This window comes from Podarcis erhardii (assembly GCF_964252035.2).
Source record: "Podarcis erhardii genome assembly, chromosome: 1".
Classification (NCBI taxonomy): domain Eukaryota; kingdom Metazoa; phylum Chordata; class Lepidosauria; order Squamata; family Lacertidae; genus Podarcis; species Podarcis erhardii.
Window position 1 is genome coordinate 128,310,004 of NC_138497.1, and position 14,459 is coordinate 128,324,462.

The 14,459-nt window shown below is 37.4% G+C and overlaps 1 protein-coding gene across 6 annotated transcripts; it reads left to right on the plus strand.

Annotated features, from left to right (window-relative positions):
* The first annotated feature begins 436 nt into the window (after positions 1–436).
* SGO2 (shugoshin 2) lies at positions 437–14,235 on the plus strand. 6 transcript variants are annotated; one of them, XM_081869364.1, is made up of 9 exons: positions 437–566; positions 1,604–1,781; positions 4,339–4,514; positions 6,055–6,132; positions 6,805–6,887; positions 7,698–7,912; positions 8,878–10,569; positions 12,638–12,788; positions 13,846–14,235. In XM_081869364.1, the coding sequence occupies exons 2-9, from the start codon at positions 1,637–1,639 to the stop codon at positions 13,949–13,951; spliced, it is 2,646 nt and encodes an 881-aa protein (XP_081725490.1). In that variant the 5' UTR covers positions 437–566; positions 1,604–1,636; the 3' UTR covers positions 13,952–14,235. The 6 variants fall into 6 exon arrangements, with proteins under 6 accessions (XP_081725490.1, XP_081725492.1, XP_081725493.1 ...); XM_081869366.1 differs by having other exon boundaries at positions 12,650–12,788; XM_081869367.1 differs by having other exon boundaries at positions 8,878–10,365.
* The last annotated feature ends 224 nt before the right edge of the window (positions 14,236–14,459 follow it).

Here is a 14,459-nt window from a genome sequence, read left to right on the forward strand (position 1 = left end):
AATTCTTCTGTTTGGGGAGATAGCAGCTCTCCCAAAACGTTTCCAAATTCTGGTTTTGTTTTGAAGACACAGGGGCAAAGCGACCTCTTTCTGTTTTCCCAGGGGTCAATTTGAACTTGGGTATGCACTGCTGAGTGTGAGAGAGCAGACATCGAGTTTACCCACTGAACCCCGTGGGACTTCAGCTTTTGAGCAAAGACGTGGGTAGGAATGGATCGGGCTACAAAGCTTTGCAACGCGCCCCGCGCGCGCCCACGTGGCTCGCGAGAGGCAAAGCCGTCCGGGTCGCCCTCGGCTGGGTTGCAGCAGCTGATGGCGGGAACGCCGCAGCTGTTCGTGCGCGCGCCCTCCACGGGATTCAACGGTCTCAACGGCTGCGGCGCGAGGGACGGGCCATCCAATCAGCGCCCCGCCAGCCGCCGCTTTGGCGGGAAGTAGAGCGGTGGGGGAGCTGTGTGGAGAAACGACTCTGTGTTGCCTCCTTTTACCTCAAACTTTGCTTTAAAAAAAGGCCACTTTTAAAAACCGACCCCGGGGAGCCTGTGAGCTCGAGTCCCTTTCCTCAAGTAAATAATAAATGGGAAAGACCACTTACAATGCTGGATTTACTTATAAGGTTAACTTATAAGGTTAACAAGCTATAGGCCCCACTCTCTTGGGCCACTTAAAACATTTAAAGGAGGGGGAAAACTGGATGCACATTTCCAAAATATAAGATAAAATAAAATAAAACCTACAGTGTTTTGTGTTGTGTAGGCTCCTATTTGTTGTGTGCAAATGGCTTTAGATACCTATTAGGTCCTTAAATTACTATATAGCATATATTCAACACAAAAAACAGTGACAATTTGTTATTGACAAAGGACAACTGGACATATAAAGGGCACCATTACCTTCAGTAGCTTAGGGCCTCATCAAACCTAAATCCGGCCCTGATCATTTACCTCAGTCATGTCAAAAACAGGGCTTCCCCTGTGTCTTTCTACCGTGGTTTACACATTTTTCCTAATGGAGAGGGCTCAAAAATAATTTCCCCAATATTGTACTTTGTAATTCCTGTTTGTGGCTTAGAAAGGCTTCCCTGAGCTCTCTGCAGGGGAAGAACAGGATACAAGTGGCATGTATTATTAATAATAGCTCACACACAACTTTGAATTTGATGTTTGAATTGAACAATTAAGGAAGTGCTGTTAGGAAAATCTGAAGTAGATTATTTAACTAGTGTGTTCAAAAAAGACTTAAGGACGGTCCAACAAAAGTCATTTCCTTTCTGACTGATTTATTTTATTCAATATGTTAATAGTTCCAAACGGAGTCTCACACATGGCCAGCTCTGGAGAGACTGTTAGATAGTAATTTCACTACATTGCTCCTACTTTTTCTCTCATGTCCCTTACATACTTTGGAAATGTGTGGAATAACTTGGGATTCTATAGAGTGAATGAGTTGGTTAAAGATATATTAAAAATTGTTTGTTTGTTTAAGAATGAATACAAGACCCACATGATGAATAATAGAGTATGGTAACCCTTAACTGAAACTATGCAACTAAAAATATCCACTAAAACATTAATATATCTTTCTTTGTGTTATCCATTGTTAGATTTCTACTGGGTAATGAACTGAATCCATTAAAATGGAAAGCAATCCATTTCCAGAAGCATCTTCCTCGTTGATCTTTGGAGATATTAAAAGACGTGTTGGGGGGAAGAAGAACGGATCTCTAAAAGCTGGGAAGCTGAATGCTTCTCTTGCATGTAAAATCAAAACTAAGATAAGAAGTGAGTGTCAACTAAAATTTTGATAATATATGTAACTCTCAGAAAAATAAAATACTTGTAGACCTCCTTAAGTAATAGCATTTTTAAAAATAGCCAGTGTAATATGTCTACAAAAATACATTCATCCAAAATGAAAAAAGAGCCAATGTTTCATGAAACCTTTATTCAAATTATATTCAGCAATTTTGGGCCAGTCACACCGTCTTAGCATAATTATACCTTTTGTTTTTACTGGTTTTTATGTTGCTGTTTTTTAAAAAGATATTGTTTGTTGTTTTTATGTTGTACAGTACTTGGTGGTTTTAAAATATTAAGTGGTTTATAAATGCTTCTAAATAAATAAACCAGTAGCTTGTACAAATAAAATAGGATAAGATTAATAATGTTATGCATGTGGGCACAATGACCTTGAGGATCTGCCCCTCCCACTGCTACTTCTTACTGCCCTTTTCTTCATGGGCTGGCAAGGGTGGCTTCCCCAAAAAGTGCATGGAACTGAAGGAGAGAAAGCTGGAAAAGTAGCATACAGTGGTACCTTGGTTCTCAAACTTAATCCATCCTGGAAATCTGTTCCAAAACCAAAGCATTCCAAAACCAAGGCGTGCTTTCCCATAGAAAGTAATGCAAAGTGGACTTTTAAAAACAACCCCTAAAACAGCAGTTAAACATGAATTTTACTATCTAACGAGACCACTGAGCCATAAAATGAAAGCAATAAACAATGTACTGCAGTCACACACTCCATCAATCAGTAGCTGAACTGGGTTCCACACAGTCACAAAAACAAAAAGCCACAAAAACACAAAATAAATAGCAAAAACAGACAGACCTCAGCATAACGCTCAAAATAGAAGCGTGGCACACAAATCAGAAGCGTAACACGCAAAATGGAGCACGTTCGGCTTCTGAAAAAAGTTTGCAAATCGGAACACTTACTTCCGGGTTGGCAGTGTCTGGGTTCCAAGTTGTTTGAGTCCCAAGGCGTTTGAGAACCAAGGTACCATTGCACTTCCCATTTCTTCCCTCTTTCAGCTCTATGTGGTTTTCAAGATTTAGATTGGCAGCTGACAGAAAATGGAGCAAGCAAGAGAGGAGAAGGAAACATGGAGGAGGTTAGGAGATTGGCCACCAGAGTGGCTGGTGTTCCTCAAAGGTTCAGTTTCACTCAGGGACCCCAAATGGTTGGCATCCCCTGTGATATTACTGTCTCTCAGACTGTATTCCCACTGCTGCTTATTGTGTACTCACAATTTCCAATGCTAGGTTTCTAATCTGTGTGCACATATCCTAAATGCATTGCTTCTCAAACCAGCTTCACACTGAGTGGATTTCTTAAGCCATTTCTAAGTTGTCTCTAGTTGTGAACATCTCCGCACAGGGTAAAGACAACCTGTTATGTACTGAAGTTCTCACCCTGGGTCAGCAGGGGGATACTGTAGATAGTTTTCACTCAGGTCCACATATGCAAATAAGGGATTGAAAGTGACGTTCAGTGATTGGATAGTTACAGAAAATGGTTACTGTTGCGTTGTAGTGGAGCTCTATATAAGCAGGCTGGCTGAACCCTTCAGTTCCGTTCTGTTCTGGCCTGTGAATAAACAAGAGCTGTTTGAAGAATTGCTGTGTCGTCTGATATGTTCACCCACAACTTAACACAACTCTTGTCCATCAACATCCCGATATGTACACAAACATAAACAAATCTAACCTTGCTGATGTGAACAGCTAGTGAGGAAAGCACTGTGAAATGCGGGGGGCGGGGGGGGGCGGACAACCACCGTGCTTTAAGGCAAGGCCATTTTCAGTATGATATACTGTAGAATTTAATTCATTATCAAATCCTGATAATAAATATTCCCTTATCCCGTACTACTCCTTAAATTATCACTCAGTAATATAGTATATAGGGGTGGTGCTTGCATTCTGACTTGTTAGAAATTATAGAAAGCAAGTTTCTAGAAATTAGAAAATATGGTTAGGCAAGATTACAAGAACTATACACAAGAAAAGAGCACAATCTTTGTCATTCAAGCATTTTAATTAGAAAATTGTAATTGTTTAACTGTGCAGTCTTCAATATGCTTACTCAGATGTAAGTTGCTTTGAATGCAATAGAATTCACTCCCATGTAAGTGTAGGCCCAACAAGAGGTCCTGTCCAACATTTGGGGGGCACCATATTAGCTACCCCAAGTATATAGGCCTGAAGGATTTTATTTGTTTTTTACTATATTTGAATATGTGATATTTAAAGGTTTTAAATAAATAAATACAATTCCTCGCAATTAATTTTTAATAGTGAAGAAACAGATGTTTTGGCACCTCCAAATTATTTTTTGGTGTAGAGTGCAAGAGTATTAGCAATATCAGTATTTATTTGTAAGTCTTCTGTATAACTATTCCATGGTTGTGGATATGAGTCTGGATGCAGGTTTAAAATAAATACAAAACATTTTTTTAAAAACATACAGAAACAGAATAGATACATATTTTAAACACACTCATACATAGGTGCTTTTTTAAAATCCCAAATTATTTCATATTTTTATTTTATGCAGGCAACTCGTCACTTTTTAAGATTTCTTTGAAACACAATAATAAAGCTCTGGCCATAGCCCTCAGCGCAGAGAAAGAAAATTCTAGGAAGCTAAAAAATGAAAAGCTCTTATTACAGAAAGAAGTGGATGAGCTGCATTTGCAGAATGTCTTACTGCGCCAAAAGCTGAATCGCCTGGTATGTTCTGAAAAATACTATTTGAGCTATTACATTATTCATATATTATGAAAATAAAACTTATGGGGAAGGGATTCAGCTATGAGTCCCAGGGCATCCCCACAATCATCATACTCCCCGAATTGGCTGGGGGTGGGTCAGGTTGGAATAACCCCCAGAAGAGTGCATGTGGGAGGAGAGGGAATGCTTGCCCTGGTGGAATGCTCACCTTAGTGCAGTGTAAGCAGCTACGTAGCATCCATGTGTTTCAAAGATCCTGTTCAGTGGGATTTTGATAAACATTATGATGCAAATGATATATCATAATGGGAATTACACCAGCGGTATGTGTAGCCTTTTTAGGCCTTTTTCACGGGTGGAAAGAGCATTGCGCCCTGGGGGGAGGGAAGAAGGAGTCAACACAGACACCGAAGGGTTAAACCAGAGAAAGAGCTGTTTATTCTACCTTCAGGGCTGGTAGAAGGAGCTTTGCATGATCATTCACAGCAAGCACAAGTTTTTACAGTCATTGCACCCAGCATATATTCCCTCCAGGCCCCTTGCCTCCCTTCTCCCCCTCCTCAGGAGCCCTGCCTCATGAGCTTCCTCTGAGCATGAACAGAAACTCCTGTCTTGGGACTCCTGGCGCCCTTCCCAGGAAGAAAGGGGGTTGAGAAGCCTGTGTGTCAGCATGTCCAAGATTTGTTGCAACTGGGTGAGATAAGACCCAGTTCTCATGCCTGCTTCTGCTTGGCATTGACAGAGCCATTCATTAGCTTTTGAAGCTTTCTTGCGCTGATAAAAAGAACACTTTGCTTATGCAGCAGCATCTTGTGAGAAAATGTGAGAAAAGCTGAAGCTGTGGATTTTAGAAGAGAGAAAGGGGAAATTTGGTTTTGAGGCCTGGTTGGGGGGGTGACTACACAGACCTGTCCTCACCTCTTTCAGTATGCACATGGGCATAGCCAGGATTTTGCAGGAGGCGGGCTGAACTGAGCTATCTGCAACATTATTGATCAGTTAGTTAACTATTTTTATTTATTTACTTGATTTATGGGGGGGGGGGGTAGCTGCCATGAGTATACATGAGTATATGCCATGAGTATACATGAGTATGTCCATGAGTATACATGTAGCTTCCCTGTTATATCAGGGCAAAATGTTTCTTATCTCTTGGTCACACTCAGACCCTGTGTGTGCATGCACGCCCAGCAACTGGAGCTATGCACCCAAAGTTTCTTTTAAACAATGAACTGCTGAACCTTAATCTGTTCTGTATAAGGTACATTGCTTTATGTGTAAAACAGCAGAGGGGGAAATGCTACTGGTTGGAGCGGGGAAAGGTTTTACAATATATATTTTATAAAAAACTTTTGATGTTTTCTTGTTTTTAGATAAATTTAATCTCTTTAATCCCAAATAAAATATATTAATTTCTCAAAACTGTCTCTTTCTTTCCTCCAGAAAGATAAATCCTTTTTATCATTGTTTTTCTCTAACTTTCTAACTTTGTTAAATAAAAGTTTTGATTATGTTTATATTTAATTTTTTTTGTATGCAGAATAAAATTCTCATAGAACTGGAAGCATTCGTGAATAATAACATTTCAACTGCAATTGAAATGAGCACTCTTTCAGAGGTATGCTGCTTTGTGACGCTTATCATAGGGTGAAGAGGGAATTGCTACTGTATGCCTTCATGTTTTGAAAATCAGTATAAAAACTGATTTGGTGATCAATATTCCTTTGGTTTTTCAGAAGTTAGCTGTGGATTTACTTTTGATGTTTGATTAAAATACAGGTACAGCAGGACAAACATGTTGATCAAAACAATGGAAACCCAATTGTATTGTTGACATATTTATATAGATTTAAACATACAACTAGATGACTTCAACTAACATAATACACAATATTGCTGTACTGTACTTTCTAGCAGTAAAATGATACCCATGTACAAAATCAATGGTTTATTAAGAAACTTTTTCTGTTATAAATGTTCAATATGTGCACAAGAAGTGGCATTTCAATGAAATAACTACATTATGTGAGCAAATATTTTCTTAATCTGCATATTTGTGCTTTATACATATATTCCTAGTTTACAGCTGCTAATCTTTACACTTACTGTATTAAAATTGTTCTCATTGAAATAGTTTAACACTCGAAATCTTAATATATTGGTATGGGTGCAATTCTATGTCCACAAAACTGGGAGCAAACCCCCTTCAACTGGGAATTATTTCTCTATAGACATACTGTAAATAAAATTTCTCTTTAAGTGTTCTGAGCATTTTCCTCTTTTTAAACAGCATATTCAAAAACCCTTAGCAATGGAAAAAGACCACTGCAACAGTTCTGGTCAAAAGCCTGAGATTTCTGATCAACCAATTAGGTAATATTTAAATTGATTTATTAATCTAGATGGAAATAAAAATGTGAACCTTAAATAAAACCTGCCAAAAGATTGTATTAATCAGGGCTACAGTCCCACAGGTTCCTAAGGGATGCTTTAAATAAGACTTTAAAGTTTAGTTTAGTTTTTGTACTTATAAATAAAAAGAACTAGATACAGTATAATTAAACACAATTCATTCATAGTGTCATGAATAAACTGTGTTTTAGGCTGCAATCATATGTACAGTTTGACTGCTTGAGGGTGCAACTCTATACTCACACCCAGAAGTAAAGTCCATTAATGTCAGCAGGATTTACTTTTGAGTAGACATCTACTGTATAGGATTGCATAGCTAATCCTGCTGAGGTTAACAGGATTTAACTAGTATACATGCAGGATTATAGTCTTTCCTGGAAAAATACATGACAAAGACTCTGATCTTTTATGAACTGACATTTATGTGTATTTTGCCAACAAAAACATAATTTATACCTATACATGGTAATTATTGTTTGCAGGCTATTAGGAATAGCAATTTATACCTTAGGTTAAGGTAGTTTACAGTAGTACATTTGCTAGCAGTTTTTCTCCTTAGATGTAATCTCATACACTTCTGTTTTACACTAGATCTTGTTTCCTACTTATTTTTTGGGTTTTTATAACACAGAATGTGATTCATTATTAGATTACAAATCTGTGCATTGTTATCTGGTAGTGTCCCACTGAACAAAGTGAAGTTTACTTATGAGTTAAATGCTGAAGTGAATCCCATTTTATTAACTCTTTCATAATAAATTGTTCTTTCAGAACTATCAGGCAACATGTGAGCACTCAGACTGAAGAACATGATGGAAATCAGCAAAATAACATATCAGTCTGTGTACCTGATGATCTTGTTACATCAAAGGAAACTGCAGCAGATCAAATCAATGCAGAATTATTTGTGTCTGAAAAAAACATATTAAAATCAAGTGAAACAAATAAAATAGAAACAGTAATTATCGCAAATAAATTTACCAAAGGTATACAGCATATTTTATTGCATTCACTTCATTTTATAGGGTCCTTTCTCCCTACCAAATGTTGCAGAAAGCAAGAGTCTCAATATAGGACTTTTAAAATATAAATTGTCAGCAGGAGAGGTTTGGATTGTGACCCGGCATGGTGGGTAGATGTCTTCAGCCCTTTCCCTTCATTGTAGTTCTTGTCTATATTGGATCTCTAATACATGCAATTTGTAAAGGAAAAATACACCCACTGGAGGAATTTCACCCCAGTGCACATTGCATCAGGTCCGCAGAAGAGGATAAAGGACTAAAGCCCCTTACTTCCCACTCCATGCCTGCGTCTTGATTCAGATTGCGGGGGGGGGGGGCGTGTTTCATGCTGGCAATCTATGTTTATAAAATCAGGGACAATAGAGCTAGATATATGATTCATGTCTCGTTCGAGTCTTAGAAAATAAATGAACATTTATGTTGGGACACACCAACACAGAAATGCATGTTATTCCAAATGTTTTTTCATTATATTTAAAAAAATTAGGCACATAAGATGCTTTTATGATAGCTATTTAAAACACTATAGTAGGTTACAGACCAATTTGAATAAAATAGCTCCAGTATCACTAGGTTTGTTCAGGTCTCCCATCTGATATTTATAAAAACACTGTTAACAGTTTCAGTTAAACAGATGCATGTTGTTGATATATAAATTGTTACTAATAATGGGTGGGATTTCCCTGATGAACCCTGTCAGCTAAAGCCCTGCTTTCCCTTCTCCTTGCGTGCCCCCTACATGCTTCTCCCCAAATGGCTCTTGGGTGTCTGGAGATCCATCAGAACAGCACAGGTGTAGGCAAGGGGAGAATGTTCCATCTGGCAAGCTGAAATTGTTTTTGAAGATTAAAATAAAGCATGTTCCAAATGGGAAAAAACCCTTTCCTGTTTATGCAATGTAAATGAACCTGGTTTTGCTTTGTTTGCAGAAAATCCATCATGTATGGATCGGATGTCTAGTAGGACCTTTAAACTGAATCTGGATAATACATCTTCTGTAGAAAAATATGAAAGACAATCAAAAGCACACAATAGTCCTTTTCTAATCCAAAGATATGTGACTGAACGGAAGAAACGAGGACTGTCCTGCACATCGAATATTCAGTCTACTATAAACAATTTTGAGAGTAAAACAGAGCAAAATAGCATATTGCATTGTGACACCGACAAAGTCCACACTATTGGTCAGATGGCCCCAAAAGATGTTTCATGCACTAAATCATCTCAACCTAGAAAGGAGTCTGATCAGATCGATAATCTATGTTTTATAAATGGTAAAAAGCCAGAAGAAACTGTATATGATGCTGACATGGAATTGACTGCTAGTGAACTAGGTGAGATACTCTTAATTAAATCAAAAGCCAAGGTTGAGAACGCTAAAATAGTAAAAACTGATAAAATTTCAGCAACTTTGAGAAAAGTGAAAACTAAAAGTACAGAAAAACAGATTGAGGATAAATATAACATTAAACCTAACAAATATAACAAGAAAGTTCCTAGTATTGGAAAAGTTAAAGATATTGATATTGTTGAATCTAAAAATGTTCTACCACCAGAAAAAGGATTGTTTCAAATGAGAAATGATGAGATAATGAAACTGAAGAACACCAATAAACTTGGAGAAGATTTCAAGAACAGTAACAAGAATGACAGACAGGTGCATCCCCTAAGACTTGTAGACTTACAGCAAACAACTCATGTTTTAGAAAAAGAAAAAATAAAAGATACAATTTTCAAAACAGCTCAGAATTCAGACAGCCAGGTCCCAGAACATGATTTTAACGTACCTAGCAGTAAAGTACCATTAGAAGGTTATTCTATTGAAAGCTTGCCACCAGTACAAAGCTGTGTAGTTTCAATACAGGATTTAGACATAAATGAGTCCTATCCTGTTGTTTCCAAAATAAAAAAATCACATTACAGTGAAATGGAAAATGGGCAGTATTTGAAAGGGCCTAGATCAAAAGTATGCAGTTCTAATAGCCAGACTATACAAGATGAAAAGACTGATATAAAAAGTGGCTTTAATAAGAGAGAGGTGTCTTCCAATTTCGGAACAACAGAAGAGAGATCTGCTCATGCTTTAGGTATTCCTAAAACAGATCAAATTAATGAAGAGTTTTCACATGGTGATAAAAGAAGAATTTTTGCAAAAGCTGGTAGGAAGACATACATTATATACCCAAACTCTCAGAAAAAAACTTCTGTGAAACAAAAATTACATGATGAAAATGTGTATACTGAGAATATACATGAAGGAAATGAAAACATTCAGAGAAATTACAACGTTCAGCATGTTACAATTTCACGTTACCTAAAGAAAGCAGCTGAATGTTGTGTTGAAACATCCGAAGAAAGGGTAGATTCTACACCAAACCCAAGCAAGAAGACGTATAGTGTTTGTTCATGTGATCAAGGTAAAAGTGTAGAGAAAGTAATTTCTAACAATACTGAAATAGCTACTGAGTTCCATAAAATTCCAAAAAACATTCCAGTTCTGAAAAACCCTGAAATATTGCAATTCTCAATAATTTACCAAGAAGAAAATCACTATGCTTCCACAGAGAATGTGAACACAATTTGTGAAGAGTCTTGCAGCAAAAGACCAGTATCAAACTTTGGTATGTGTAGCTTTACTTTGGATATTAGGAAACGCACTCTAGGTATTAGTCTGACTCTGTCAATTTCTGCCCCCATTCCCCAATTTAATTGGGTGGGTATTCTGATTTTAATAATACTTGATTTGAATTCTTCCGATATACATCCCTGTACGAAAAAACTAGAATATATGCAATTGAATAGGCCTGGACCATAGCCATTATGGATCAGGTAGTGAGCTCTGGGTGATTAGGAATCATGTACTATGCTCTGGTTAGTATCTGGAAGCGCATGTAGCACTAACCGCTTTTCTGGTATGAAGTGATGCTTATATGCCCATCAGTGGTATCCTACAGGGGTATGCAAAAACTTTTGAGCTATATTTAAAAATCTAATGATTGTTGCCTCATATTCATGGCCTTCTAGCCCACTTCATATATCCGATAAAGTGAGCTATAATAGTCCATGCACATTTATGCCATACAATAAACTTGTTAATGGGTGGTTCCCTAGACCTGGTAACAGAAAGCTGACTGCTCTTTTTGGGGTTACACTTCCTCTGAAGGAGAAGATATGTAGGTTGGGGGTACTTCTGGATCCATTGCTGTTCTTTGAAGCTCAAGTGGCCTCAGTAGCATTGAGTGCCTTCCATCAGCTTCAATAGGTGGCCCAGTTACACCACTATATGGAGAAGGATAGCCTAAATTCTGTTGTCTGTGCTCTAGTAACCTCTAGCTTAGATTACTGCAATAGGTTATACATGGGACTGCCTTTGAAGATGATTTTGAAACTTCAGCTGATTCAATGGCCAGGTTGCTCACTGGAGCAAGACAGTTTCAGCACGTAACACCAATCCTTGACTGATTTCACTGGATACTGGTTAGTTTCCAGGCCCAATTTAAAGTGCTGGTTTTGACCTATAAAATCTTACACATATCAGGACCCTAATACCTCAAGGACCACCTCTCCCCTTAAGAACTGACCCAGACCTTGCAACTGTCATCTGAGGCCCTTCTTTGTATGCCCACCTCCATGAGAGGTCTGGAGGGTAGCAACACAAGAACAGGCCTTTTCAGTGGTGGCTCCCCACTTGTACAATGCTCTCCCTAGGGAAGCTTGCCAATTTTTACATGTATTTAGACCAGGCAAAATGTTTTGTTTTTAATCATCTATGGCTTTTTTAAATTCATGGACGGGATGTTTTAGTGTACAGGGTTTTTGTTTTTTGTTTTTTTAAAAAGAAAGTGTTGGTTTGAATGTATGTATACGGGGCTTGCTTAAAATATTGTAAGTCATTTTAAGTTGCTGTGGCAAAAAATTAATCATAGAATTGTAGAGTTGGAAGAGACCCTGAGGATCATCTTGTCAAACCTCCTGCAATGCAGGAATATGCAGCTATCCCATACAGGGATCGAACCTGCAACCTTGGTGTTATCAGCACCATGCTGTAACCAACTGAGCTATCCAGTTGCCTGATAAACAGTAATAATAATTAAAGGGAGACACAGTGGTTAAATATGGTGAACATGCACAACAGTTATGTGATTGATTGCAGCTCACAAGTATGTGTCCCTCCGTGTTCACAAATGCAACATCCCTTCACACTCTATATAAAGTTTGCCCTCCTTGTAATGAAACATTGTACTTCTATGCTACCACTTGTATTGCCTGATGCAGTAGGTGAGGAAATAGCATTAAGAGTTCTCACTTCAGCTATGTTTCAGTTGCTAAAACTGGGAATATTACAGCATCTACTTTTTACAAATCACAAAGTTCATTTCAAATACCATGGCTTAACTTGTGTTTGATTAATTAATTACAGTTTCATCCTACTGGTCTTCCAGAAAGAGCTATGTTGCCCACCAATATTTTATCCTCACAACAATTCTGTGAGATAAATTAGTTTTAGAGAGGGTGACTGTCCCAAAGCCACCAAGTATCATGGTTGAACAAAATCTATACTCAAGTCTCCCCAATTTAAGTTTGGCATGCAATCAACCACACCACTGTGTCTCCAAAAATATATATTTAATATTTTTTTCAAGTTTATTAACATTCCAGATATTTTTGCAATTAGTGATTCAATAATAGCTGTAATTTCAGGGCGTAAGCCTCTTCAAGAACTGACAAATATCAAAGCACCTTCCCTTCCAAAACCCAATAAAGACTTAGAAGAAAATTCCACATCACCTGTTAGACGCAGGCGAGCTACAGTTTGCTACAAAGAACCCAAAATCAACAGGTTAGTTTTTGACAGATGGTTTCTTTTTGTTTTGTTATATTTAAATATTTTTCAAAGTATGCTTGACACCTTATTCTGCAATTGGCATTTATCAAGCACATATTTTATGGAAACATACAGTTGTACAAGAAGGAATCCCAAAAGTGACCCAGAAACATTTTAGGAGAGTAGAATAATTACCGGTACTTTGTGAGAGTTTATTGAAACAATTTCCATAATCATGACAGTTGAGACTAATAATACCTAAAATGTAGGTTTGATTTTAAGGAATAACACATACACAGAGAGACAAAGCTGCAACTCTTACTCAAACTAGTCTAATGGTGCAATCCTATCCTCACACTTCCTAGGACTTGGGACTCAGCTATACAACTGCAAATAAATAACGTTTTAAATATGTTGTAAAGTGGAATATACGAATGGGACACTAGATAGCAACAGTGAGCTATGCCAAATTCAAGGTATTTTTCAAAACATTTTTTAAAAAAGCATTTTCGCAGCATTTTTTATGTGTGTGATTCCACCTAAGTCCCATTAAACCCATATTTTTGAGTAGACATGAAGGAGATGGATCTGTATTAGTCATTTCATTGCCTCATAAAAAGAAACATGGGTGCTGACATTTTGCAAGTGGAGCACGCGCACAATTAGTACACCTTTCTGGAATCACACAGCTGCTATGACTTCTAAATGTACACAGATTTTTGAGGAGCTTCTTGTGTCAATCTAAGCTAATCTAGTATAGTGACTATATCACATAATTTCAAGTACCCCATTAGAGAAAAAGTTCAAAACTAGCATCTCTCAATCAACTGCAGCTTATTACAAAATACAAGGAATTTACTTATGTATTTTTAGGCCTTTAAAACGGGTGGGGATGGTTTTTTTTACTCCCAGGTAAGTAGAGTTAGGATTGCAGCCAACGTGTCTTAACTGGAGGAATGGCTATTCTGTACAAATTCTTACACTAAGTAAAATTTATGAATGATGTTTGCCAGAAAAGCTCACCAGTTATATTCTCAGTGCCACTAGTGATTTAATTATTTTTGCCTTTCAGCAAATTGAGGAGAGGAGATAAATTCACAGATACAGAGTTTCTTAATGCTCCAGTCTTCAAAGTCAGAAATAAACAAAGCTTTAAAAGTAAATCAAGATTACTCTAAAGAGGATATACAGAAAAGTGCCTACCAGTATGTTGTATCTACTTTTTAAACAAATTTTATTATCTCTTCTTTACTAAATTCCACTGACTCAATTTTTATTTGAACTAGATTGCTTTCTTCCACTCTCTTTTTAATCAGAATGAATGAGGTGAGCAAAAGTATATCTACACAGACAAAACTTTAGTGTTGATAGTTTATGTAAGTTTAAGCATTTCGTAGCATCTTTTGCGTAGCATATTCTACTTTAAAACTGTTGAATTAAAGTTTCCAAGTTTTGCACATAATGTAAAGTGAATATAATTATTTCAGAGGATAACAGAAGTTTTCCATTTTACTTGGGAAAGTAGTCTTTCTCACAGCCTGAACCAATTCTGAGTTACAGCTGTTGTGTCTTGTATGTAGAGGCCTATATAAAAACATGGGGTGACCAAATGACAAGTGAGGACAGGGTTCTAATACAATATAAGGAAGGTTGGTCTAGAATAGATGCCTTCCCCTTGCTTGCTTC